The sequence below is a fragment of the Melospiza georgiana genome, chromosome Z, assembly GCF_028018845.1.
Source record: "Melospiza georgiana isolate bMelGeo1 chromosome Z, bMelGeo1.pri, whole genome shotgun sequence".
NCBI lineage: Eukaryota > Metazoa > Chordata > Aves > Passeriformes > Passerellidae > Melospiza > Melospiza georgiana.
The window spans coordinates 2605590-2632314 of record NC_080465.1 but is presented as its reverse complement, the minus strand read 5'-3'; the positions used below and the strand labels follow the sequence as shown (position 1 = coordinate 2632314).

The 26725-nt window shown below is 41.6% G+C and overlaps 1 protein-coding gene across 4 annotated transcripts in view; it reads left to right on the top strand.

Annotated features, from left to right (window-relative positions):
• The window catches only part of XRCC4 (X-ray repair cross complementing 4), a 143235-nt gene that overhangs the window by 54181 nt on the left and 62329 nt on the right, over positions 1–26725 (top strand). For all 4 annotated transcript variants that reach the window (XM_058043508.1, XM_058043509.1, XM_058043506.1 and 1 more), the window contains 3 exons: positions 1133–1299; positions 5891–6043; positions 6429–6529. In XM_058043508.1, the coding sequence (XP_057899491.1) occupies positions 1133–1299; positions 5891–6043; positions 6429–6529 (421 nt within the window). The remainder of the gene's footprint in view (positions 1–1132; positions 1300–5890; positions 6044–6428; positions 6530–26725) is intronic.

Sequence of the window (26725 nt, the reverse complement as noted above, 5' to 3'; positions counted from 1 at the left end):
ATTTCTGTTTTTCATAGGTGAGGTGCCACAACACAGAGTGAACACTTCCCTACTGTGTACCACTTATATTTCTGCCTTTTTTAAGATGTAATAGCTATGTATTCAAGTTGGAGAGAAGGGTAATACTTCCCTCCATAGGGAAATGCCATAAAATATATGTCAGTCTTTTTGAAGATGAGAGACAACCCCTCCTCCTTCTTCTACTCCCTCAAACTGTTGTGTTGGATATTAATGGGTCTTCACCCAGGCTTGCATGGTTATAGCTCAGCTGGCACTGGTTTCTATGCATGGCTGAGCTATTCCTCCTTTAATATGACTAAAACAACAGTTTTCTGTTGTTTATCCCAGGCAAAACAAATGTGTTCAGACCTCCTGTATATCCTGTACAGCATCCCCACTGCTGTCACAGTGGTTCATTACAGATCCTTTCGCCTCACTGGCTTGATGAGGCTGCCTGTTTAACTGGGGGAGTCCTTTTAAGACTAAGAACTTGCTGTCTGAACCCTGGAGGTGACAACTTACTGGCTAGATTTTTCAGATTAGCTGCATAAATTACAGACTAACAGAATCCCAGGATATTTGGGGTTGGGAGGGGTGTCTGGAGATGATGTGGTGCATCCCCACAGGAAGGTGCCCAGCTGGGGCTGGGATGGCTCCACACAGGGACACTCCCGGCCCTCCCTGGGCAGCTGTTCCAGGGCTCTGCTGTCCCTCCATGCACACAAGTTCTCCCTCCTGCTGCCCTGCCCCTCGCTGCCCTTTCTTCGATGGCCGCTGCTGCTGCTGCTGGCACTGGCAGCGCCGAGCAGAGCCCGGCCCGTGCTCTGGCAGCCCCTGCACATGTTGGGCCGCGTTGATGGCATCCCCTCGGCACGATCCCTTCTGCAGCCTGCCCAGCCCACAGATGCTGCAGAGTCCTTCTCGACATTGTGGCCCTCTGGAAATAATTACCATGTAGATTACTCCACATATTCCTCCATTCTCTGCATGACAAAATTATTATCTCCCTTTAAACTGGAGAACTGTAAGGTATTTCTTATGCTTATTAAAGATAAGTTCAAGTTTACTGGGGGGAAGCCTCGGTGAGGTTTCTTATTCAGCTGAAATAATTCATTCTTTCTTTGTGTCTCAGTTCAGACTTGGATCTCTGAAGCTGCAGGAAGTCCCAAACCCAGCAGAGGTGATCAAGGAACTCATTGGTTACTGCCTGGACAGCCTGGGGAAGCTGCAGGCCAAAACTGAGCATCTGCAGAGGCAAAATGAAAGGCTTTTGAGCAACTGGGGCAAGGCGGAGAAGAGGTGAGTTCCCAGGTGGATTCACAGGTGACACCTGAGAAGCTCAGCAGCAGTGGTCAGAAATTTTTATTCATTTGAGACATGTTTTGAGCTCAGGTAACCACAGCCCATGTGGTTGTAGATCTTCTTCCTTTGATAAAGATGCAACTGATGCAAATAATTTGCAATTAAAGGTGGTTTTAGCTTCTGTGTTAGAAAAAAGCCCCAAACACCTCAAAATCTGTGGAATTAGCTCCACTTTCCTTAGGAAGCCTTTTCATTAATATTATTTCCTATGAATCTTAGGACTGGCAGTGTAAATTATTTACATTTTTGAGTGGGGAATAAATTACTGTTTCTTTCATCTCTTTTCTTTGTTGAGGAAGCCGGAATTGAAAGATGAGTGCAGTATTATAGGAAAAAGCACCATTATTTTTCAAGAGATTTTTGTAATTGCTGCAGCATTTACAATCTGAGTTGTCTATCATTCTGTAGTGAAATAATCTGTGCTTGTTTCAGTAAGCATATAACTCTTTGAGGGAGATTTTCTTGCTTTTCTGTAGCTTTACCTGAAAAAACGCACAATCTAGGAAGACTGATGAAAGAATGCAGCTAATTTGCGTTAATTTACCTTGAAAAAGAGAGCCAACTTTTTGGGAGGAGTTAGTTTTGTTTCCCTCTCATTAAAATTAGTAACAGTTTCTCCTGACAGTCTCCCTGACAAGCAAAGGGCCTCCCTAAGTAGTGTTTTAGTGCTTAACAGTGTAATTGAACAATAGTGTATTGTATAACCTGTGTTCTGTGCTGCATTACACGCTGATGTGTAAGAGGCATTAGTGCTTGTATCAATTTCCATGGTGGGGTGGCACTTTTACAGAGTAACCCCAAAGAAAAGGTGGAATAAGGAAAAAAAAAAAAAAGTCAGAGTTGTGTTTGTTCTCAGAAGTCAGACTTTGTTCTCAGTGCAAGCTGGTGGATTTCTTTAGCATGTTTATAGTTTTGAGTAGAGGAAAAATGATTTTTCAGAATATACACTGAAGGTTTTATGGTCACCAGTCTTTAGTCATGTCTGTTAAATACAGAATAAAAATAATTAAGAAATCATTTTCATTCAAGAAGTATTGGGCTTTTTCATTTGGTCCTTTGGGGGTTTGTGGGGATGGTTTTTTGTTTTGTTTGGGAGATCTTTGGTTTTATTTTTTGGTTTTATTTTTTGACTTTTTTTTTGTTTTATTGTTTGTTTGTTTGTTTGTTGTTTTTTTGTTTTATTTTGATTTTTTAATTTTTGGTGTGGTTTTTTTTTTTATTCTTTTTCCCACAACCCCGTTCTACCCTGCTGCCTCCCTTTGCTGTTTGAGCTCCAAACAGCAGCGAGTTGCCCCGAGCTGAACAAAGCTGTGCCTGTCTTTGTTCAGGAGGCAGGAATTCAGGATTTACATCCTGCACCACTCACGGTGCTGAGTGCTGGAACATCAAATACAGAGCATGTGGTGTGCAGAACTGCAGCCAGGGCACACCAGCCCCACAGCCCCTGCAGCTGCCTCTGCTCACAGCCTCTCTCCTCAGGGCTTGGTTGGAATTAAAACATAGCAGGCAGGCTTCTGAGAGCTGCTCCTGTGCCCCTCAGTCGTGGGGCACTGGGTGGAATTATTCAATAATCCCCTTTCCATTTCCCTGTTTGAATTCTGTTGACCGTCACGGAGGTTTTGGTGAGCAAGTGGCTGCCTGGATTTGAGTGTGTGTGTCTGTGTGTGTACACCTCAGGGATGGAAGAGTTAAAATATCAGAGCACAACAGCTGTTTTCTTTATTTCTTATAGAAAATTCAAGGCCAATAGCTATTTTCTTTACTTCTTGTAGAAAATTCAAGGCAAATTATTTCCAGGCCAAGTTGGACACTGGGGCTTGGAGCAACCTGGGACAGTGGAAGGTGTCCCTGTCCATGGCAGGGTGGGACTGGCTGGAGTTTAAGGCCCTCCAACCCAAACCAGTCTGTGATTCCATGATAATGGAGGTGGCAAATATTAAGTAATAATAACCTGTAGCAAAATAATTCCTTGAACAATAAAAATCCAATTTCTGGTTTGGGCGCGGGGTACGCATTTTGGTTTTGGACGTCCAAAATTTGAGAGACAAGCCAAATTCAAAATAGCTGCCAGTTTATGTTGTGGTCATCTGCTGTGACAGTATATTTAAACCACAAGCAGGTTATAAAAATGCAAGCTAGGTACTTTGGGCTTGAAACTGAGTCTTCAGCATTAGCTCGTCAACATTCCATACCATTTCCAATGCTGGGGGAAGGGTGAATCTGAAATGCAAGGGAGAGGTGCCGTGGGATCCAGGAATTATTTCAGAGCACTGGGAACAGGGATGAATACCAGAGATGCTGAATTATTTCCTTCATAGTGTTGGATTGTGAAGGTTGCCACTAATAATTGAAGAAAAGCCATTAAGTTTCATAGCTCACGTTCACCTCTGTAGAGCACGTGTGATTGTTCTGTGTTGGGTCAGCACCAGAAATCTTGTTTTTTATAATTAATTTCTCAGTTTATTGTTTGTCATAGTCCCTAGCAGTGGCTGTTTGACCATTGCCTTTTACTGGTCTCTGCTAAACTATCAGATATGCCATATAAAAAAAAGTGTATTTTAAAGGCATATAAGCGGCAAGTACAGCATTAATGTGAAGCTTTTGTAATATTCTGTGTTCTGCGAAATTAATGCCATTCTGTGTGTGGAGAATGTATTTGGATGTGGACAGCTTTGAATAATGGGAGAGAAAAATTAAAAAAAGGTGTTCATGTAAATGAAAACAATCATATAAGATTAACTGATGGCCTACTACTAATTGGTTCTGCCCAGAGGGAAAAGTTAATATTCTAATTCTAATATTCAAGATGCTAATTTTTTTCTCATGAGACTGAAGAAATTGGCTAGTCTTGCAGTTGGTTTCTCCACTGTACTACTCACAGCCCAGGCAGCATCAGCTTCACTTCACTGAAGTTTCCTGTTAAGTGGGTTTTCATCAGGGGATGTCTTTGCAGCACTCAAGGACGTCACTGAAGTTATCTTAAATGGCATTTTTTTGGCCAAGTCAGCCACATTTCTCAATATTTGGATCAGCCTCAACTCCTCCACCACAAACCAGTGCCTTGTCAAAGCAAACTTTCCCTGGTTTATGTGTGGGAGAGGGGATTATTCTAAGGGATTTGATACAGACAAGATTAGCATATTTTAGACAAAATCCTTTTTCCCCCCATTTTTATGTATACAGAAATAATTAGTATCAAGCATGTCCAGGCTCTTCTGGGCCTTGCATTATGGTTTATGGTTCTTTGTGAATTGTCTATTTATTCCCCACTAAACAGTTAACTTCCCTTTTGTAGGTGGGAAGTCTCCTGGTAGTTGATTAGTACCTATGATCTTTCATTTAGGAATTATTGAACTGATCTGTATGGTAATGATGTTCTGCTATTTGCATTTAAATTAGATGAATTATTTATCAACTATCAAGCATATCCCTAAAGCATTGAACAGTAGGCTTAATACTTCATGAGATTTCATACATTTCACCGCAACATAAAAATTGTGAGATTTTTTTTTTTTGCTATTGTCTTGCTTCCTACATCATGTATGGTTTTGATCTGTGAACAAAATAATTAGTATTTATGTAGTAGGAAGTCTGTTGAAATCTTTTGCCTTATACATTAATATTTTTAAAGTCTGTTACATGTCTGGGTTTAATAGCATAACAAGCATTCTAAACTTTTTTACAGCCTTGCACAGGCTGATGAAAAATATGATTTTGACATGACTACTATACTTACTATGATCAGTAAAACTATCAAGATACTTATTTGCTTCTTGTGTACACAGCTAATAAAATGTTTGTGGTTCAACCCAAGGACTGAAAGGTTATGAAATACAATAATTAAATACAGAATTACATTTGCCACAAATCACTTGATTTGCTGTGCTCAGGTTTGCTTGTATTCCAGTTTTGCTTATGAGAGTTCAAACACCCATATTCTTAATTTAATACTCCCATTGTGCTTCCTTTTATTGACATTAATCTACCCACATAGATCAATACTAAATTTTTTTAAAAACCTGAAGTATATTTTCCTCTGAAGATATTAAGAGCTTCTAGGCATTTTTTTTATTTTGAAATTTTCTTTTCCTCTTCAAATATATTTCACACCAATGTGTGGCACAGATTGAAGCCTGTCTAGGTGAATCATATCTGTTTATAATCTCATTATGTGTTTCCTCCTAAGGTGTATGCCCACTGTTGTGATTCAGCATTGAAAATAAAGAACATTTGCCTGTTTAAATTTTAGTTGTCTTGGGTGGAGGTGTGCAAGAACATACCAAAAATAAAAAAAAAGTTCATGAAAAGAAAGGTTCACATCGGGGAACTTCTCCCTTTTGGAAGCAGAGCTCATTGCACTTCTCTGTGGAAAAACAACAAAAAAAAAAAGCTTATTCAGGCCTGTTTCAGACACAAGGGGCTGGACCAGTCCTGCGTGGTTTGGAGTGGGGATTCCAGGCTGGCCTCAGGACAGAATTGTCTTCTAGGAAACAGAGGAACTGGTGTAACAGTTAATTTTGTGCTGCAGGCTGGAAAAATGCGTGAAAGCCAAAGAGCAGCTGGAGGCAGACCTTTACAGGAGGTTTATTTTGGTGCTGAATGAAAAGAAGGCAAAGATAAGGAGCTTGCAGAAGCTGTTGAGTGAAGCTGAAGAATCCACAGCGGATGCCAAGTGCTCCAGGTATTTAATTTCCCTGGGTTTCTTGGTGTGGTGCACATGTGAGTTTAGCTTAGCTCAGGTTCCGTCTCCCTGGCCCTGACAGTGAGTGACAGTTCTTCCTGGCTGAGTGCTGGCTTATCCAAACCAATCCTGCAAGTCAGGGGAGAGGAGGATTCTTTCTGGCATCCCTGCAAGCAGCAGCAGATTGCTGTGGGTGCTGTAGCCAAGAAGTGAGTGTTTGATGGAGCTCTCCTGCTTTCTGCTGGGCTGCAGTTGATTTTCCAATAGGATCATGTCCCTGCCCTTTCCATAGGTGGTGATTTCATACATGTTCTCCCTGAATTATTTAATTCCTTTGAGAAACAAAAATACCTTCATTTCTTTCCCTTTCTTTTGTTGTTTTTAGGGATATTATAGCTGATGCTCAGGTGGTTGTAAAGAAAGAAAACTATGATGCCCGCACTGATGAGGAAAGTGAAAATGCAGCATCGGCCTCGTCGCCATCAGGTAAGACAGAAAGCATTGTCTTTGTGCTATATCACAGACAGGCTTTGTGTGAATAAACCTTAAGGAAGGCAAAATGCTACCTGACAGATTGCTTTGTGACAAGCCAGCCAGCAAGCCTCAAAAATACCTCTCCTGGAGCAGAGTACAATACTGGCATTTTCAAATTAGAGAGGGGAGGTTTAAAAGCATGTTGCACGAGTGAAGGCACTGTCATTTCTTGCAAAGTGACAAATTACACACTTTGCAGAACTAATGACAGTCTAACAGTATCCGAACCATCAACAATTCCATTTTAAATTCTAGGAATCATGATGTGTGTGCCGTGATTGATAAAGTGTAAAAGGTAGCTCCTGACAGTTTCAATAGTGTTTAAAAAGGGGAAAGAGGGGAGGTTTAACAGCTATAAAAAGAGCTGTGTGCATAAATGGAATGAAAGTGTATTTATAGCAGAATCCACTTATTTGTCAGAGAATTTTTGGCCTTGTGAAGATGCTCATGAAACTTAATCTGATGAATTCTTCCAGGACTAGAGCCTTGTAAAGTGTGTGGGATGCAGTGATGGCACATTATGCAGTACAAAATATTTAACTGTGAATCAGAATTTTGGCATGTTTGTGATAAACTAGTGGGAATACCCAGGGTAAATGCTATCAAAGTTTCAAAACTGCATTGATAGTTGTAATATCGTTTGTTTATATATATGTATAGATATATACACATATGTGTATAAAAATAGATACAAAAACTTCCCTTAAGGTCTTCAAAGGTTGCTGTGTGTTCTCTCACTGGAGCTTTTTATTTCCACCACAGGTAAAGGTAATCCAGACAGCAATGTTTTCCTGTAAAACAGCAATTTTGTGTGCTTCCCATTGGGAGCTGGAAGTGTTTGGGACCCTGGTGCCAGTGGCCAACACCTTGGTCACTCATGGGGGTCTGTTTGCAGAGGAATTTCTGGCTTTATATAAAGTGGGCAGAGCTTCAGACAAGAGGAGGAAATTGTGATCACAGAAAGAAATAATTTAATGCTGCACTGGGGTCTCCAGAAGTCTTTGCTGTCAGGTGCTAATTGTTCAGTTCAGGTAACATGATGAGAAATTTGTTTTGTGAAAAGGCAGGGAAAAGTGGAAGGTGTGGAGTCTTCTTCTAAATTCAGTGGGGCCTAACTAGCTCAGAGGGAGTTTTGAGACAGAGATATGGATTTAATAATGAAAACAACAACTACTGCCCTGCTCAGGCAACCACGAGGGACTGGACTGGAAAATACACCAGCTGTGTTTTTATTTTAGGTGCAAACACAAAATTTACTTTCTTTTGTCTTTGAGGGATGCAGTCCTCAGGGTTTTGGTCCTGACTAGAAGAGTTCAGATGCAAAATTTGCAGATAACATGAAAAGAGCATAAAGTCAATGCTCTGGGTAACACAGTTGAGTTTTTCAAGGCAATGGCACTGCTGGGCCCTCACAGTGAATATCCCTGAGGTCAGTTGCTGCTCCTCCTGTGTGCGCAGCTTTCTCTCCCAGTGAAAAATGGGAAAGCACAGCTGGGTGATGAATATCTGAAGTCTGTCCTAGAATTTTCACACTCAAAAAGAGGCAGATCATGTCTTTATGCGGAAAACAGTAATTCAGGGATGAATGGAATGAGTGGATAGTGAAGCTCAAAGCTACATGAAGCATCAAGGACTGTAATACCTAAAAGATAAGACAGATAATATTTGGGATCTTTTTTATGTTTATCTTAGTTTTCTTATATTCTACTTCATCACTCTATTTCTTTCCCTTTTGGACTTGAAATGTCATTGCAGGAGTCAATGAGAATTAGAAGATTATTGAGGTAGTTTCAGTAGATATTGGTGAAACCCACAAAAGAGAGAAGGTCATAATTAAAAAACTTCTTTGAAGGAAAGTGAAAGCAGGTGTGTGTATGCACACATAGATGCACAGTAAAAGTGCATTTGTATATGTGCATGTCTAAATAATTCACTATTAATTGAAAAAGCAGCAGTGCTCAGCAAGTGATTGGGTTTGTGTTGGGAGGGGAAAACTTGTGGTGGTTCCATCACAAGATAACTCTGTTCTAGCAGCTCGTAGGAATGTTACACAGAAGCTATGAAATTCAGACAAAATAATTTTCAAAATCATGATCGTTTGCAAAATCAGCAAAAAAAAGATCAGGATTTGTTGAACTGCAGAGTTTAAAACTCTGACAGTTCTTCTTAACCACCAATAATTGTTCTTCTCCTTGAATTTTTGGGGCATTCAAATGCCAGGGTATTTCAGTGGATATGGAGGAAAAACCTGCTGATGTTTATTAAAAGAAAATTGAATACCTTATTTAGTTATCAGTCTGGTGTTAATCTGATGGAAATACTGTAACAAGATGCACTGAAGAAATATATTAAGAAAATTAGTAAGAATGATTAATTGCAATCTTTGTAAAGGGGCAGAATCTGGAGCCTAAAAGTTTACCTAAAATTTCTTATTTTTTTGGCATTTCCAGTGTGATTTGTATGTTTGATTTATGGTTTGCTTTCTCACAACAATTTCTGCTTCCTAGCCTAAAGCAAAGATGAACTGAAACATGGTAGTTTTTGTCTTGCTTACACACTAATGCAGTTAATGCTTGCTAGTGTAAAGGGAGAAATTAAAATGGAATTAGTAAGTATTTTAAAGCACTCAGAAATAAAGCTGATGATAATTACACTCCTTAGAAATAGTAAAATGTTTATAAATAATAATACATCTATAAATAACACTGTGTGTGATTCTTCACAAGAGCTTTGCCTGCCATGCCATGAGCATGGGAGGAATTTATTTGAAACCTTGCTTAGGGCTGTGAATGTGAGGATGAGACAGGCACAGAGCTCCAGCTCTCGCTGCAGTTCAATAAATTCTGAAGCAGCAGCTACAGATGCTGTGCCAGGTCCTTGAAATGCCCGTGAGCTCCTGCTTGAGAGAGGAAGGAGGAGATGAGGGAAATGCTGCTGCTGCTGCTCCTCGTGCATGGAGTGCCAGGAACGTTTCTGGGGAGCAGGACAGGGTTGGTTTGGCTTTGGCTGGTTGAGGTTTTGCTCCGGGGCTGGTGAGATTCCCAGAGTTACCAGATCCAGGTGTTTTCTGTAGTGGTGCTTCAGCAAAGTTCCCCCATCTGGAGCAGAGCTGGAAATCTCTCAGAAGGTGTGGAGTGGGGTAAGGCTGTGATTCCCTTGGTGCGCTGGTGCCAGCTGGACACAATTGTTCTTTAAGGGGAAAAAACCAAACCACAACGCCCAGAAATCACCAGCCTGAGTTCCTCCTGGCCCACAGGAGCGAGTGGGTGACTCAGCACGATGCTACAAGATGTTTCTGTCATTGTAGGATACAGAAACGCCTATTCTGGTTAGGGACAGCCCAGTTGTTACAGATTCCTCTTTCTTCCCCTCTGCACTGAATTATACTGGTTTTGTTTACTGAGCCCTTCCTCCTCGGGATCCTGAAATCACAATAGCAGTCTGATAAATCATAATTTGATATCACGGTTGGAAGTAATGGCTTTGCCCTGCAAATCAGCTCCTGTTATTAACTGAAAAATGTTTTAGTGGTTCACCTATGAGGAGGCTTTTAAAACAAGAGCAAGGATGGGATAAATGTTCCCCCTCTCTGCTGCCTTCCCAGGAGTTTGAAAGGGAGATGGAGGGTAACAGTTTACTCCTCACAGTGCCTGGAAAGTCACCAGAAAGGAGAATATTATCCCTCCTCCCAGGTATATGACAAAACTGCAGGGAAAGATTTAATTATTGCAATCTATTGTAGATCAGAAGGATAACATAGCAGGTGGGATGTAGGAAGAGATTGTTTAATGATTTATTGTTGTTATTTTATTTTATAAATGCCATTATATGTGTCTGCCTCTGGACAGAACAAGGCTGCTGTGCACCAATTTACAGTCAGCTTGCATCTCGTTTTATTTTCCTTAGTTATATTTCACATTATAATTGGTAGGAGTTACCTCTCCTTAGGGTAAGGAGGGATGTCATGATCTGCCCTGTTGGATCAAATAAAATTTTATGATCTGTGTTTCTTGCCGAGTTGTGTGGAAATATCCCACATTTCCCCAGACATTTAGTGCCCACACTTTTCTGCGTGTTTGATGATGAGGACAGGTTCAGAAGTGGTTCTACTAAAATCTCTGCAGAGCGCACAGTAAATAAGAGCGAGCACCTTGCCATCTCCCACTGCCTCACCATGCAAATGTTCTCACCCCTTCCATCCAAGCTCCTGCCTTGGGGATTGTGTGTTATGCCCTCAGGACTTAGTGGCACTTTACATTTAATTAGCTCTCCTGTGTAGTCCAAGCCACTGATGGCTCGGTGCTGCTGGTTAATAAGCTTTGATCAAAGTTAATAATAATAAAAAAAGCCTGTTGTAACAGCACCCGGCTGTGCTGTGCAGTTAAAATTCCATCTGTGAAGGCCTCTCTTTAAAAGTCTGTTTTTTAGGAGTTTTAGTACTTAGCCATCTTAATTTACCACGGGTTTAAATTATTTCTCTTTTTGTCAGGCTGTAATTGAAAATGGTTCATCCTGAGGAATAATCTCGTTCCCCTTTCCCTTAAAGCTGTAGATACCTTTTCTTTTCTTCTCCCTGAAACTTGATACTGATTTTTCCCCTACAACCTGATGGTTTTGTGCCTGTGAAATAGTTGTGGTGGCCAAACTGGTTTCCCTCTGTGTTACAGCAGGTGTCATGGTCAAAATGCATTTACAGTAAAAGTATCATAATGTTCCATGCCCCTTTAAAAATCCCCTGTGAGTATTGCGCTAAGAGGGATTTACAACACATTACCTTGACATATTTCTATGAAAATTATCAAAATTGCTTCTATCTCTGCATATTCTCTACACACCTTCTTTCTGTTCCTGCTTCAGCATTTACAGTGATGCAGCTGAATGTGGTTTCACCAAAATGAGTCATTATTTGATGAAATTCTGTAATTGACAGAGTCAGATTTATACTTTGTTAAGGCTGTTGAAACTTTGGTGATTGATCAAAAAAAATTAGAGCAGCTAATGATCACACTGCACAGTTAGGTGCAACAACATTGATTAATGTAAAATTTAAAAATGTTTATTGTTGTGTAATCCACATACTAATAAATGTCACACATGAAGGACGTTTTATTTCCTTGGTGAGTTGTAAAATGTTTTTCAGTGCTATTTAATTTCTGCATAAATCGTCAAATTAACTGCCTTTAGTATATTTAAGTTAAATTGTAAGAGCCTTATTTTAGAATAATTTTCAGACCAAGCTGTTACAATCTTGATGCACATCCATGAATCCAGTGTTGTTTTTTTTCCTCTCCTCAACTGAAAAACCAGGTTAATTTCAACAGTTCAGCAATGTGCACTTTGAACAGAGGTGGAATTATTTCATTTTTGGAGGGGAGGGAGTTAATATGGTCACGCAAAGGAGAATAAGTGACATAAAGTTCTTGAACAAATAAGTCACAATTAAATCCATCAATGAAGCAGTGCCTTATCTCCTTCCATGAATAATGGAATAATTTCTTAAGCCTATTTTGACATCTGTTGGTAGAGAATTTACCTCCCCAGTTGTGAAACTGCAACTTGAGTGGAGCTGGAGCTGTGCCCTGCTCTGCCTCATCCTCCTCCAGTGCCCAGCTGAAGAGCCACTGCTTCTCAGGTGAGCAGGAAACTCCTGCCAGGGGCAATCCCCATTCCAGCTTCTGTCTCTGCTTTACTCCACAGTCCCTGCATTTGTTTAGCACCCAGGGTAATGCTCCTTTTGGGATCTGGTGCAATTAAAGGACCTGACAGGGATTATTTTTATTACACCAAACTATTCTTCAATACTTGTATTATGGACCACAGCAGTGACTGAATTCAGTGCACAGTGAAATGCAAGCCTGCCCAGCAAACCTCTGTCACACAATTTCAGTTTGAACTTTGTCCTCCCGCTGTCCCAGGCTGCCCCAAGCCTTGTCCAGCCTGGCCTTGGGCATTCCCAGGGATCCAGGGGCAGCCCCAGCTTCCCTGGGAATTCCACCCCGTCCCCTGCCCCGCCCTGAGAGGAACAATTCCTTCCCAGTTTCCCATCTGATCCTGCCCCCAGCCAGTTGTAATTCAGAAGAAACAGCATCAAAAATATTTTGGCATATTTCACGATATACTGAAAACCAGATAATTGATATGCAGAAAACACAGTGCATTTGCGTTCAGTTTTTGAGAACACTGTCACTTCAGAAGAGTTGACATTTGGTTTAGCACTGTTGGGGGATCCTTTCAACAAGGAGAAGTATTCATTCTTGAGGAAGAAAGGGTGGTGATCCTGAACACTGGGATGAAAACCCTTATTTTCAGCTGGGGCTGTCTGTCCGTGGCAGCCAGCAAGCCCTGGATGCTGCAGGTGCTGGCACACCAGGGAGCAGCACATTCCAGCAGGCTCTGCTGTCACCTGTGGCTGTTCCAAGGTCTGTAGCAGCTCCTCTGATGCAGAGCTGGGTGTTTTGCAGGCTGCCTTCTCAAGCTGCCCATTTCTGTGTGTTTTGGGTGGGGAGACAGGCAGTGGGCAGTTCCCCAGTGCTGGGTGCACACACCAGCTTGTTTTTTATTTGGACTGTGGGGGCATTTGCTCTGGCCACCTGTGCAACACTCACTGCCATAATTACCTTAATGACTTCCCAGCTGCATTACGGTGTCTCATCCCAGCAAACAGCCCATGTTGATCAAAAGCCGGGTTGCTCAAGATTGCTCTAAGCCTTGTGGTTGTTCCCTTGATTTATTGCTTTTCCAGGTTAAAGCACACATCCCTGTTTTTAAGTGGAAGTTTTCTCAGCCAGGCTGCACCTTGTGAGTCTGGTGGGTCTTGGCTGGATTTGAGAGTTGGTTTCCCTGTTTGGCTCTTTATTGTGTCTTTAAGCCCAGTGGTAACTTGGTGGGAAACAGATTTTACACCTAAGGAAATGTCAAAGTCATCACACTATCTAAAACAAGAATAGACAAAAATGTTGTATTTTAGTGCTTTAAAACACCTTTGAGTAAGAAGAAGGAAATCTCATTGCTTCATCTAAAAATCATGAATGTAATACACCTGTAAACTTTTTTTTTAACTTATTCCCTCCTCCTCTTCTCTACTGTGCTGCTTTTACTGGATATTTTTGTTATTTGTGTCCATCTCAGGTAAAAGGTAGTGTCCTAAAGTCACCCTCCTACCTTAAGCTTTTATTTTTAAGGTGGCACATAGATCAATCTAAAAGACACTGAGAATGAGGTGATGAAATTGCACTAGAAAAATTTGCTTTACTCAGTGGAAACCATAAACGATGGCACTAAACTGATACACAAATTCCACATAAATCACTTGGCATGTTGCCATACCTCCTGGAAAGCAGGGTTTTGCTTTTTTGGGGTCTTTTTTTTTTGTTTGTTTGTTTGGGGTTTTTTTTGGTTTTTTGGGGGTTTTTTTGGTGTTTTTTTTTTTGGTCAGTCATTGTATTGAAAGGCTGATAAGTTCCTTTTCATCTTTAGGATGAAAGGCTCTTCTTGAGGACCCTTTTCCTCAATATCCATGATGCTACATACATCACATGCACAGATTTAATGCAGAATATTAGAAATCTGTGAAACTTGGAAGGGGGAAAATGGCTTCAAAGGGGAAAAATGGCTTCAAAATAATCCAGGCACAATAGGCAAATGCCATCAGTAGTTATTGTTCCAGATTTTGTTGTGCATTTTGCTGCATTCTGCTTGGTTTTGAAGCCTCACCTGAATTCACTGGTTTATGTACACCAGGCCAGGTGACCTCGTAAAGGAGCTCTCGGTTACATATGCTGTGTCCAGGCAGGTCAAACACCAAATCTCACACTCTAAAAGAGAACTTTCCCATGTGGCAACTGATAAAGGGGAGATATTTTCACATCTGGATGGAGCTGTCAGCAGCATCTTATCAGCTTGTTTTATTTTTTTTTTTTTTTTTTGCTTACTATATAAATTAAAAGGAATAAAGGAAATAATGCCAAAGCAAAAATATTGTGAACTCTGAGTTTTGTTTTTTTTTTAATTAGGTGCAGAGAGAACTCCAGTATACAGGAAACACAGTGTGCATTTCCTCATACAAATATCTCATTTATTATTTACGGTTTTTTTTCTTTTTAATATCAGATTAGTTTTATTCTCTTAAGACACACAGAACATGACACTTGATAACCTTACAGAGAGAGTAAAATCCATGAGGTTCACAGCTTTATATTTTTATTTGGAAAAACAGGTGCAAAACCATACTCTGTGCATTCTGAGTATGACGCCCCTATCTTAGAAACAAAGTAGCTAATTTTTTTTTTTAGAAAGGTATATTTAAATAAAATGAAGCTCACAAGTGGATTCATTTTCATCTCCATCTCCATTTCATAAGGCTGTACCTAGCTTTGCTCCTGTTCCTGTGAGTTAATAGGTGTGATTGTGATCACCTGGGACCAATCGCACTGAAATCACTGGGCCCTCTTTGAAATTCTTCCCAAATTTAAACCAAATAATTCACTTTTCCAGAAAAGGTATCCCTGTAGTCAAGCTACAAACCTCTTCTTCCCTTGTAGCTTATAAAAATATTAATAATAACTAATTTATAATTCATTAGCAATTCTGTCATGTGCAAAGAGGCACAATATCACTCTTGATGCAAACAGAAATTTGGATGCTCTGTGAACAGTTCAGAACATACTGTTCTGGAAATCTGGATATTTAAATGAAAATTAAAAAGAGTGACCATCTTTAATTATCTTTTTTTTTTTTTTCTCATAGAATATGGGGTAAAATTTAAACCTTTTTTGTGTAGATATCAATTATGTCCAAATTCATCATAAATAAAATGAAACAAAAAAGGTACATTACCATACATATATATGTACCAGTATTTTTAAATATAATGAGAATATAATAAGAATTAAAACTTGGCATTGATTCCATGATAGTTTTTCTTAGTCTCTCTTAGTTAGTAACTCCCTCAATCATTTGAAAGCCACAATCAAAATAAATTAATGTTCAGTGTTGATGTGCATGGCAGAAAACCAGTTTACTATGCCTATGTCAAATGGCTTCCAGGGCATTCCTTTGTTCAGTTTGAGAGCAGAGTTTTTGGAGTTTTTGTATTTAGTAAGGATATAAAACTTCCTCTACAAAAAAGTGAATAGGCAACTCTTTGGAGACTGTGCTGATAGTTAAAAATCTCAGCTTTCAAGAGTGCCAAAGTAATTTTCATTATTTAATGGGTTAACCCATCAGTAGCTTGGAAGGAAATTTGATGCAACTAGTTCAGGCAAGACCAAAAGTCTTAATTTTTGTCTCTGATATGAACCTGGTTGTTTCAGGTGGAGAAATAAACTCAGCTTGTAGGAGAACACCTTGGAGCAGGGTTTTGTCTCAGCTGATACTGGGCCTCACAGGTGTGCTCACCTGGCTGCAATGTTGTCCCAGCTTACACAGCCCCCAGATTTCCCTTTGCTGATCCTGCCACTGTCTCCAATTCCATACAGGAAAAGCAGGGTTTATTTGGGATTAGCCATACTGTGAGCTGTTGTCTGAGTCAGGAGAAAAACATCTCTTTAATCTATAGCCAGGTGTTGGATTCTCACAAGGATATTCATTACCTGGGTTCCTGGGAGAGGAGGGTCAGGTCAGGAGTATCTGATTGCCAGCAATTTCCTTGAGACCTTGCCTGGTTAACCTGTCTGTAATCCCCAGGGGTTCTTTCAGGGGCTGATGGTGGCATTCTGGCACTCTCCATGGATTATTTGAATTTTGTCCCACCATCTTCACATGGCGTTAATGCACTTCATCTGCTGTAAGCTTCAAAGTAATAAAAAAAAAAGAGAGAAATTTCAAATATAAAAAAAAGCTGTTTTATACTCCCTACTTGATTGTTTACTTCATTACACCTCAACAAATATTAACTACTTTAGTTAGGCATGAAATTTGGTCTACTTTGGGAACAGTATCATTAAGTAAATGGCTCATTAGTGCAGCTTGTTGCTCCTTCAGGAAGCATCAAAACACTTGGGGTGCAATCTTTGAATTCTAGCAAGACTCGGAGAATTTTGATGGAGGTGAAATTTTCTTTTGTTGTTTTTGTTGGATTTGTTTTTTCTTTTGTTTTGTTCTAGAGGTGAGGAGAAGAAAGCAATGCCTTCACTCCGTGGAGCTGCCCTGCAGCCCAGGGGAGAGGGAAGGAATATGTGATAGGGTTTGGGACACATCTCCGTGAAGGGAGGCAGTGGCTTCTTGCATCATTGAGCAGTGTGTGAGTGAGGGGAATGAGGATGAAGCAGGTGCCAAAATGTGTGTGTTTGTGTTGGAAACAGCATGCACGCAGGGTGTCACCTGACAGAGCCCCTAACGCATGCACGGGGTGCAGTAAGCAGCCTTGAGGAAATCTCCTGGGAATGCTGATTTTTCCAAAGCAGTTACATGTTGTGAACCCCTGAATATCACTTGTTAGGTAAAACACTTTGTGCTTGGTTACCAGTGACTCCTGTTTTCCATGTGTGGAAGACTCACAGTGTTTTTTGTTGGGATTTGCAGGAATACCCCCTTGGTATTGGGGGAAGGAAAAGCAAAAAAAAAAAAAAAAAAAGGAAAAAAAATTTGATGTGCAAAATGACAAGGATATTTGGTATATAAGTAATTTTCTTGGCCAGTCTCTAGAAGTCCCACATAATCCATGAGATTCACGCAGGGTTGAGTGTAGACCACACAGACTGGTTTGTGTTGGATGGGACCTTGAGGAGCACCCAGTTCCTTGGCAGGGACACCCTCCACTGCCCCAGGCTGCTCAAAGCCCCAGTGTCCAGCCTGCCAGGGATCCAGGGGCAGCCCCAGCTTCTGTGGGCTCCCTGTGCCAGGGTCTCCTCACCCTTCCAGCACCCATGCTTTTCACCTGACTGCTTTTATTGCCGTGAATTTCCTCATGGCACGTAACAAGCAGTTCATTTTTTGTTCAGTCCTCGTGCTGAACAGAGCCTTTCCTTAGATCAGAATCAGCTCCTCTCCATTTGCTGTGAGACACTGCTTGCCATCAGCTTCCATCTGTGTCCAGAGGCGAATCCTCATCCTTACTCCAGCACTGCTCCTAAGAGCACTGGGCTCATTACCTGTCCTCCACAAAGTCTGTGCCTTGCTCAGCCCTGGCTCTACCCAGCACTGCCTGAAGACAGAGTTCCCCCATTCCCTCACTTGACAACAACAAATCTGAGTCACAATTCCCAGCCATGTCTCCAGGTGTGCTGAGCAAACCTCCCCACAGAACTGGGCTGCCTGTTTGTGTGGCTGCTGCCTGCAAAACGAGCCTTTGTGCAGCAGGTTCAAAACATGTTGATGCTCTGGTGGAGGCTGCTTGTAAATTGCACCTGGTTTGATTTCAGTTCTGTAGAGCAAACAGGTCAATTCCAATATCATCACCTACCTTGGCTGGTGAAGGAAAACAAAATCTGGGGATTGATGTGAAATGTAGATGGACTTTTAGGTTAAATGGATTTTCAATCATTTCACTATACTGTCATTCATTTTTGATGTAAGCTGCTCTATTTTTACTTCACCTTGCTGTTTTTCTGTCCCTCCCATGTCTAAAACTATGTCATTAACCAGTGAAATTTAAGAACATGTTCTACCAAGCTTCTGTAACTTCTGAGGACATTAACAAATCACTAACCAAGCACAAAATGCCATCAAGATGCAGAAGAAATTTAAATACATCTCCTCTCTGCATGCCCAGGAGGGATAAGCTCCTATTGTGCACTTAGCTTAACTTTTCATCAAAGCGGAGAACAGAGAACTATTTTCTTTCTGGAAATTGTAGTTTAAACTTCCCAGAAATGATTGAGTCTCATAGCTTTTAGGGAAATGTAAAAAGTGCTTCTGCCCACCAAGGACTTCATAACCATTTTTGGCACTTGTGACATGAATGCACCTGTCTTTTCTTTTCCTTGTGATCGGAAACGGAGGCAGGCTGTGACTGATGGAAATGTGATTTCCAATTCCCCACTTCCCTCTGCCTAAACTGAGGGTTTTTTTGGGTTTTTTTTGAGAGACAGAAAAATGAAAGATGTTGCACAGGTAGCCACCAGACTGAGCAGCTGCCCTCAATTATTGCAGGCTGATGACACTGACCACATCACACCAAAGGTAAAATCAGATTTCTGCCATGAGTCCTAACATCTTGGGCGCCTTCCCCATGAAGCAGGGCAGGAATTAGAAGGTTCCCAACAGAGGATTTTTGAGGGCTATGAGTGCTTTCAAGCTATGCTTATGATATTTGAATAATAGGATAGATGGCAGTAATTTCCATGAAGCATCATCAGCAAGCTCAAAGCTGTGATTAGCCTTTGGTTTGTGAGTGAATTATGTCACTTTCTAGCCTACTGAGCTGCTTCCTGATGCTTTATTCTTTACTCGGTTGCAACACTTGGTTCAGGAGCTGCCAAATGAAAAAATGTACTCTCTTTCTAGGCATATGAGCACCAAAAAGCTGTTTCAATAGCTGAAAACCTCCTGGTTAGCTGCATAGCACAGCTGAATTTTGATAATCTGAGGAAAAAATAGGCAGAAAATCACTGGAATCAGGCATCATTCACACTGCACCCTGAGAGAAGGAGGGTCTTGTCCACCTCACAGAAACATGGAATTGCAGATTCATTGATTCCCTAAGATTGGGTGAAACATTGAATCAGATGGTGAAGCCAGCACTGCCACATCCCTAAACACCACATCCTCACATTTACTGAACACTTGAAAGGATGATTCCACCACTACCCCAGTCAGCCCATCCACCATTTGAAAACTCTTTGTCTGAATAAATTATTCCTAATACCCAAACTAATCCTCCCCTGGTGCAACCTGAGGCCATTTCCTCTTGCCCTGTCTCTTGTCAGGGGACAGAAGAGATCAACCCCCATGTTGTCAACCTCTGAGTTCTGGAGAGCCAAGGAGAGGAGATGGTTTATTTTGGATAAACTAAGGATGGAAGACATGCAGCCATCCCATTGTAGGCACCTTTATGTGCACAGGAGGTATTTCATATGCAGGGGGAGGCCAACTGTGCCACTGAAGTGTCACAGACACTGGAGGGCTGCACAGAGCATCCAGACAAGCCAGCACTTTCAGGAGATACTTATATTTTATGGCTAAAAGACATTAAATAGTTTCCTAAAGCCCCAGCCCCCTTAAGGATGTGTCTGTAGCCTACTGAGGAGAATTTTTACTGCATGAATGATGGAAAATTGCCTTAAAATAAATCACTGGTGAGTTCCCCCTGTTGAGCTTGAGGGAAAGGAATAGGCACAGGAGATGAGTCTTAGTGGGGTAAGGGGATATAATCACAGTTCCTGTCTTCTGGTGGGAGAAAAGCTGTTAAATTCATGGTACAGATTAGGGATTTTGCAGCTCTAAGGTGGGAACAATGTCTGTTTCACTCTGTGCCGCTCCATCCTTCTGCAGCAATGAGTAGTAGCAGTAAAGGACATAACAAGATGCATTTTCATTTAATTTTTTTTTTCTTTACTTTTTGAAAAATGGGACATCAGACAGGAAGAAGTGGCACTGCATTTTGGTGAGATTAAGGTATTTCCCACTTCATTCTCCTCACTGTGGCTTGCTGGAATTACTGCAGGAGAGATGTGACATTTATTAATGGCAGCCAGTGGCTCAGTCAGTGGTGACCCTTATCCATATTGCAGTGAATTAACCGTGCTGTGTATCCATGTCCTTAGTCTGGGGTGGGAAACTGGAAGGGAAAGCAGCCCCCAAATCCTTCTTTGCAGCAGCCTGGTGTTTCAGAGCTGAGCTTCTCCCCATGGCCCAGGCTGCTGTTCCCATTGAGGACAGCACTGACATTTTTAATTCACGTCTGCTTCTCAGAACAAATCATCCCTTTGTTGCTTATGGGCCTGAGGAACTTTAAAATCCCTGTCTGGCAGACAGGGGGTGGCTTTATTTTCCTTAGATATCCTTGGATAACTAGATCAACACAGTTCTTGTTATCAGCTGGAATAGTTGTTATTAGTGAAAACAGTGTTAGAGGAAATAACAGGTATTTTTGTAGCGAGGGTTCCTGAGGGTAAATAGTGAAGGCACAGAGCATTTTCCTTTTTTAAACCACCAAAACAAGAGGCTCTGATGTGTGAGCATGCAGGCTAGCATTAGTGTGTCAGCAGTTTAAAAATGGATGTTTTAGTCATGGTAGTGCTTTTTTCCTGCTACTTCAGGGGAAAGAAAGCAGCAATGGACCTTAAGCTCTTTCATATAATTTAACAAAAAAGAACAAAGCTGCTGTGTGCAGGTTTTGTGGGAGAGGGAATGGTCAAGAAGGATTCTAGGTGTTTCTCAGGTAATGGTATTACTCAGCTGCCTTTTCAGGAAACACAATTTGAAGTGACTGTGTTCATGCCCAGCATGCAATTAGCCTTTTCCTTTGTTTTGTGCATTTCACCAGCAAGCTCCATCCCAGAATAATACCCTGAATTCTCAATTGGTGTAATTCATGATGGTTCCATTAACTTCCAGAGAGGCTGCTCTGGCTTATTCTGGCCCAAAGTGTTCAGTTCTGAACGTGCAATAAAAGTGTTACTCATCTGAGCAGCCGCTATTCACATCAGCACTCTGTGCCCAGTCCTGGAGGTTTTAATGTGTTTTTTGTTGGTCAACAAAGAGGGTGTTGTGTGCACGGGCAAAGATGAGATGTATCTTTCTCTGCTTTTGAGCTCTGCTCTGACGCTTTTCACTCTTCTGCACAGTGCTCTCCTCCACGAGGAGTCAGACCAGACTGGCCTTCCTGGGAGGCAGGCTGCCAAAATAACACCCAGTGCCAGCAACCGTGGGACTGAGGGCAGCACTGTGGGACTCCAACTGGAGCACACTAGGAAAATATTTTTTTAAAAGTCTGATTTGGAACTCTGTGTGATTTCTTGTTTTTTTTTTTCTTTTTTTTTTTTTTTCCTCCCTCCTCCTTTTTTTTAATTTATTTTTTTTATTTTAGGTATACCAATATAATAATGATTAATCCATTCCGACAAAAGAAAATCAGGTTCTCAAACATCTTTTTGGACAAGTATTATGATGGTTAGAAACAATGTTAGTTAAAGGCAAAAATTCTAGCTTTAAGTAATATCTGCATTGTTTTTTTCTAAGGATCAGGCTGTCAAACACAGCACTACTCAGGACAGCTGGAGTACTTCTAAGATGGAACCTTTCATTTGGGAAAATGTGATATGAAGATTCTCTGTTGTACATTTTTTTTTTCTGGAAAGAGTGGAAGAAAATCAAATTATGTAATATTTTTTGCTTATAGAACCTTGATATGCCTTTATATCATCCCATACATCACCTGCCTAACCTAGTAGTTTATTCTGCTTTTACTGTTAGTGAGCTTAATCCTTCATGTCTTTGTAGCCTGCCACATCTTTTTTCCTCTTGGTTCTCTAGAAAAATTCACAAAGTAATTCATACTTTTCAACATCTTCAGCAAATTTCTCTGGAAATAACCCCCTGACATTCTTCCTTTGACGACATTGTGTTTTTACAGTATTTCATCACTAGGGTTTAGCATGTGGTTTATATCACAGTGATCATCCCTTGATATTTTTTCTGAAGCAAGGTGCCAGAGGAAAAACTCTTTTCAGTCTAAACCAGTCTGTTTTGTTGTGGTGGGAAAAGGAGTGTGTGTTTACACACCCTTTGTATTTAAATCCCATTTTCTCTAAGCTTTATTTAGTTAGAGGGAGACTGTATTACTTTTTGTAATCAAACCTTACCATTACAGTAACTGTTGTTTTGGAGAAATGTCAGGAAGTGTTTAAAATTTCCACAGGGCCTTAATAATTTAAATGAATTTTTGATGGTAAAGGGGCATGAGAATTGCCCAGTGTAATGAAATTACTAAAGTACATTAAATATAGAAAAGCATTTTCTTCTTGCGTATAGATATTTTGAGCTTGCATGAAATATTAAGCAACCATAAATTATCCCTATATATAGATATATTTTTTTTTTAGAATCACAGCACTTTGATGGAGGGGTAGAGGAATCGCATCAAGCTCTGCCAGTCCAGGCTGTGTTTCACCCTTCAGTAATCCCTCAAGCAGCTGATACTCTGCAAATTTCAGCAAGACTTAGTAGGGAGACTCTTTATCAGAAGAAAATACCATGTTTCCTGAGCTTGGGTGTTTGGGGCTTGTGTTTCCAAGCGGGTTTGGGGGTTTGGGTGATCAAGCCCCTGTCTTTCCCATGTCAGTAAACAATTCTCCTGGTGCCTCCTGGCCCTGGAGGCTCGCAGGGACGTTGGCTGGGGGAGGATCTGTGGAACATGAGCACAGCCCAGGGCGTGATCCTGTTTTTGCTCCTGCAGCTTTTGCCATATGGAAAGACTATCCCAGAGTTAGTGGTTCCCAGGGGAGCAGGGCCAGTCCTGTGAGGAGTCTGGCCATCACACACGCTGACCTCACCCTGCATCCTGGCTCTGCAGCCCTGCTGTCTGGCTGACTTGTTTGCCATGGTCTTCTGCCATCCATCTCCGCCACAGCCCTCCAAAAAATCCCTGAGGATGTCCCAGCTTGTCCATTCCCTGTGCACCACAGGTGTTTTTGAGGTCCTGAAGCTGAGCTCCTTCCTGACTGTGCCCTGTTAATGCTGGGCTTTGCTCGTGGTCACAGCCCAGCCCGACCAGGAGAGCCCTGCAGATGTCCAAGGGAAGAAAAACAGCCCAGGTCAGGGTACAAACACAGCTCTGGGCTCCTGCCACAGTCCATTCACAATCAATAATTAATGGTGGCTGTGTGAGTGTTTAAGAGCATCTAAACAGAGGTTGTTACAGTTTAAACCAACTTCTCCATTCTGATTGAGACCTGGTGATTGATAATTTTTTGTTCGTCGTGTATCAACGCCCGGGCTTCACGTTCATTGTTCAGTAAGTGTTGTAATGAATATTAATGTGTTGCTGCTCTCAAAGTACTTACTGAGATCTTTAAAATTCTTTAATATGCCCTCAGAGCCTCTTAGGGCAACCAGAATTACCTGCAGCATTTTCCAAAGCAGAATTATCCCATGATGTTGATTGAGATTGTGCCAGTGCATCTGCCATAAAAACATTAATGTCATGTCTGACTGAGGCACCTTCCATGTTCATAATTTCTGAATCCATTTACAAAGACCTTAATGGCAGCTGTATATAAAGACATGCCATAATGACATCTTAAATGCTGTCTTTAAATTCACAGCATGAAAGGCCTTTTAGGAATATGGTATGACAAAAAAAAAAAAAAAAAAAAAAAAAAAAAAAAAAAAAAAAAAAAAGCAGAGAGCTGACAGCAATTTGTAGATAATACTCATGGTATGTCTTTTATTTAGTGGAGGTTTTATATTGATTTCAAGAGAAATAAATTGGTCCAGAAAGGTAATAGTGTAAATAGAACTTTATTCCTAGTGAATGACATGTGAGACTTCAGTTGCATGGCAGAGTTTGGAACTGTATCAGCTGGTTATACAAAATTAAAAAATACACAGTAGAAGTAAAAGATCTAGAGCTTGTTACATTCGGGGGAAAAAAATGTCTATACGTACAAAAAGCACAATGTAACTATACCAAAAATCACTTCTACAGCAAAGGTTATTTCGAAAGGGCATGAACTTCTCATGGAACAGTCTTTGAGAAGGAAGGGGTTTGAAATAATTCTGTCACTTTCTGGGCAATGATCTGCTTTTACCAGTCACCACAGTCTCCTCAGTTTGTCTCAAGGTTTGCTAAAGGCAGGGAAAGAAAAGGAGAATGGATATAAAAAAAAGCAGTACAAAATCTCACAGGCTTCACCCCAGCTTTTTGATGATCATCACTGAAGAGTGGAGGATGCTGGGGCAAAATTTGGCCTCCCTGAGGTTGTCATGTTGAACTTCCCAATTTTTCACTTCATTTTTCAAGACATTGAATACTTTGGGCAGTGGTTTAATCTTTAAAATACTTAAAAATTTTGAAAAGGCCAAATCACATTTATGTCTGAATTTGCTTCCTTAATTAGGTCACAATGTCGACGTCACCTTTGGTCCTGTCAGAAGCTCTGTTTGGGGCATGAACTGGGGTTTTCACTTTCAGCATTGGCTGAAGGGTGATGGGCAGGCACACTTTATAATCTTTTGCATGCTGAAGAATCACGTTGGCCGTCAGAGTGGCTCGTGGGCCATTAGATCCCAGATTTTCTTGTGTCTGAGCCTCGCTCAACAGCACTGGCCTTCTCCTCGTGCCTACCCACCCCAGGAATCACCACTTCCCTTTTACTCATCCCAACTTTTATCCTCTGACAATGACATTTTGAGTGATCGGGCTCTGTGCTGTCATTACTTCTGTGTGTTCACATGTAAGGACAGTTTTAAAGTCACTGGTTTGTGTTCCAAGGTTAAAGCTGTGTGTTGTTTTGCAGGGGGCACAGGTCTTGTGTCACCGATTTATTTTACAGTGGGTTATTTTAAAGCTTTAAATCTGTCTTTTCCTCTAAAAGATGTAGTGCCACATATTTATGTTGCTATTTTATCTCTAAAATAGCACCACATATTTATGTTGCTGTATAAATAAGTAGCAAAATCCCTTCTGTTCTGAATGTAGTATTTGTTTAAATATTTTTGTGCTTCTTTACAAATATAGAGTGAAATACAGGCAACCAAAGTTCCTGTTCAAATAGGTTTCTACTTTAGATTTCTTTTATTATTTTAGATTTTTCCACCTGAAATGTTTTCTGTACTTAAAATAGAAATACCTATAATGCAAAAAACTGTAATGTGCAATACAAGTGAAAAAAATCTTAGGCTTATAAGTACAACATGATCAAATTATTGGTAAAGGTTACAAATTTATCCGCCAAAAAATGCCACATTATGAAAACATAAATTTTCCAGAGTTGTGGCCTCCCTTGAGTTGTATTGATTTCCTCAAAGGTTGTTTAATGGGGAAAGAAATCATTCTTGTGGCAGAGGAGTCTGACCTCCAAGGCCCTGGGGGGGATGTCCCGGGTGCAGCTCACACTTGGGTTTTAAGGCTGCCTTTGGTACACAGGGGGAAATCTCCCAGTCCATTCCCTAGGAATCCCATGGGGTTCCCAGGGAATTTACTGTCTGTCAGGATAGTGATTCCCCAAACAAGCTCTAATCAGGGAGACCAGGTAGTGCAAAGCCTGCTGAAGCACCAGGGCGACCCAGTGCCTTATCCAAAGGAATAAGAAAATAAATTTAACAAGTGGTGGAATCACAGAATCATTTATTTAGGCTGGAAAATCCCTCCCAGCCCATGGAGTCCCAGCTGTGCCCAGTCCCCACCTTGTCCCCAGCCCAGAGCTCCGAGCACCACCTCCAGGTGCCACCTGCAGGGCTGGGCACTCCAAACCCCCTGGGCAGTGCCAAGGCAGCTCCTGAGCCCCCTTTCCATGGGGAAATTCCTGCTGTGCCCACCCTGAGCTGCCCTGGCCCAGCCTGAGGCCGTTCCCTCTGCTCCTGTCCCTGTTCCCCCCGGCTGTGCCCTCCTGGCAGGAGCTGTGCAGAGCCACGAGGGCCCCCTGAGCCTCCTTTGCTCCAGGCCGAGCCCCTTCCCGGCTCCCTCAGCCTCTCCTGGGGCTCCATTCCCTTCCCAGCTCCGTTCCCCGCCCCGGCCACGCCGCAGCCCCTCCATTGCCCGTGTGAGGGCCCGGAGGTGCCGCAGCCCTCGAGGTGCGGCCTCAGCAGGGCCGGCCCAGGGACGGGCCCTGCCCCGCTCCCGCTGCCGCCCCAGGCCGGCACAGCCCCGGGGCCATCGGCCTCTGGGCACTCTGCTAGCTCAGAAAGTCAAAATAAAGCTGAATAAAGTCAAAAGGCTTTATTGCCTACAGATCTTGCAGCGGCTGTTGTGTATTTCTCCATCCAGGAGAATCACAGCAGCTCTCACTACATGCATGAGGGGTTTGAGACTTAATTCAGAAGCATTATACTGTTTATTTTTCAATAATGGTCATGAACAAATATCTTACTTACTTTCACATTCCTTATAGCCACACAGGTGACTGTTACCTGCAGAGGTTGTGGAGTCCCCAAAAGGGTCCCAGGCCAGCCTGGACAGGGCTTGGAGCACCGTGGGACAGTGGAAGGTGTCCCTGTCCATGGCAGGGGTGGGACTGGATGAGCTTTAAGGTCCCTTCCAACCCAAAC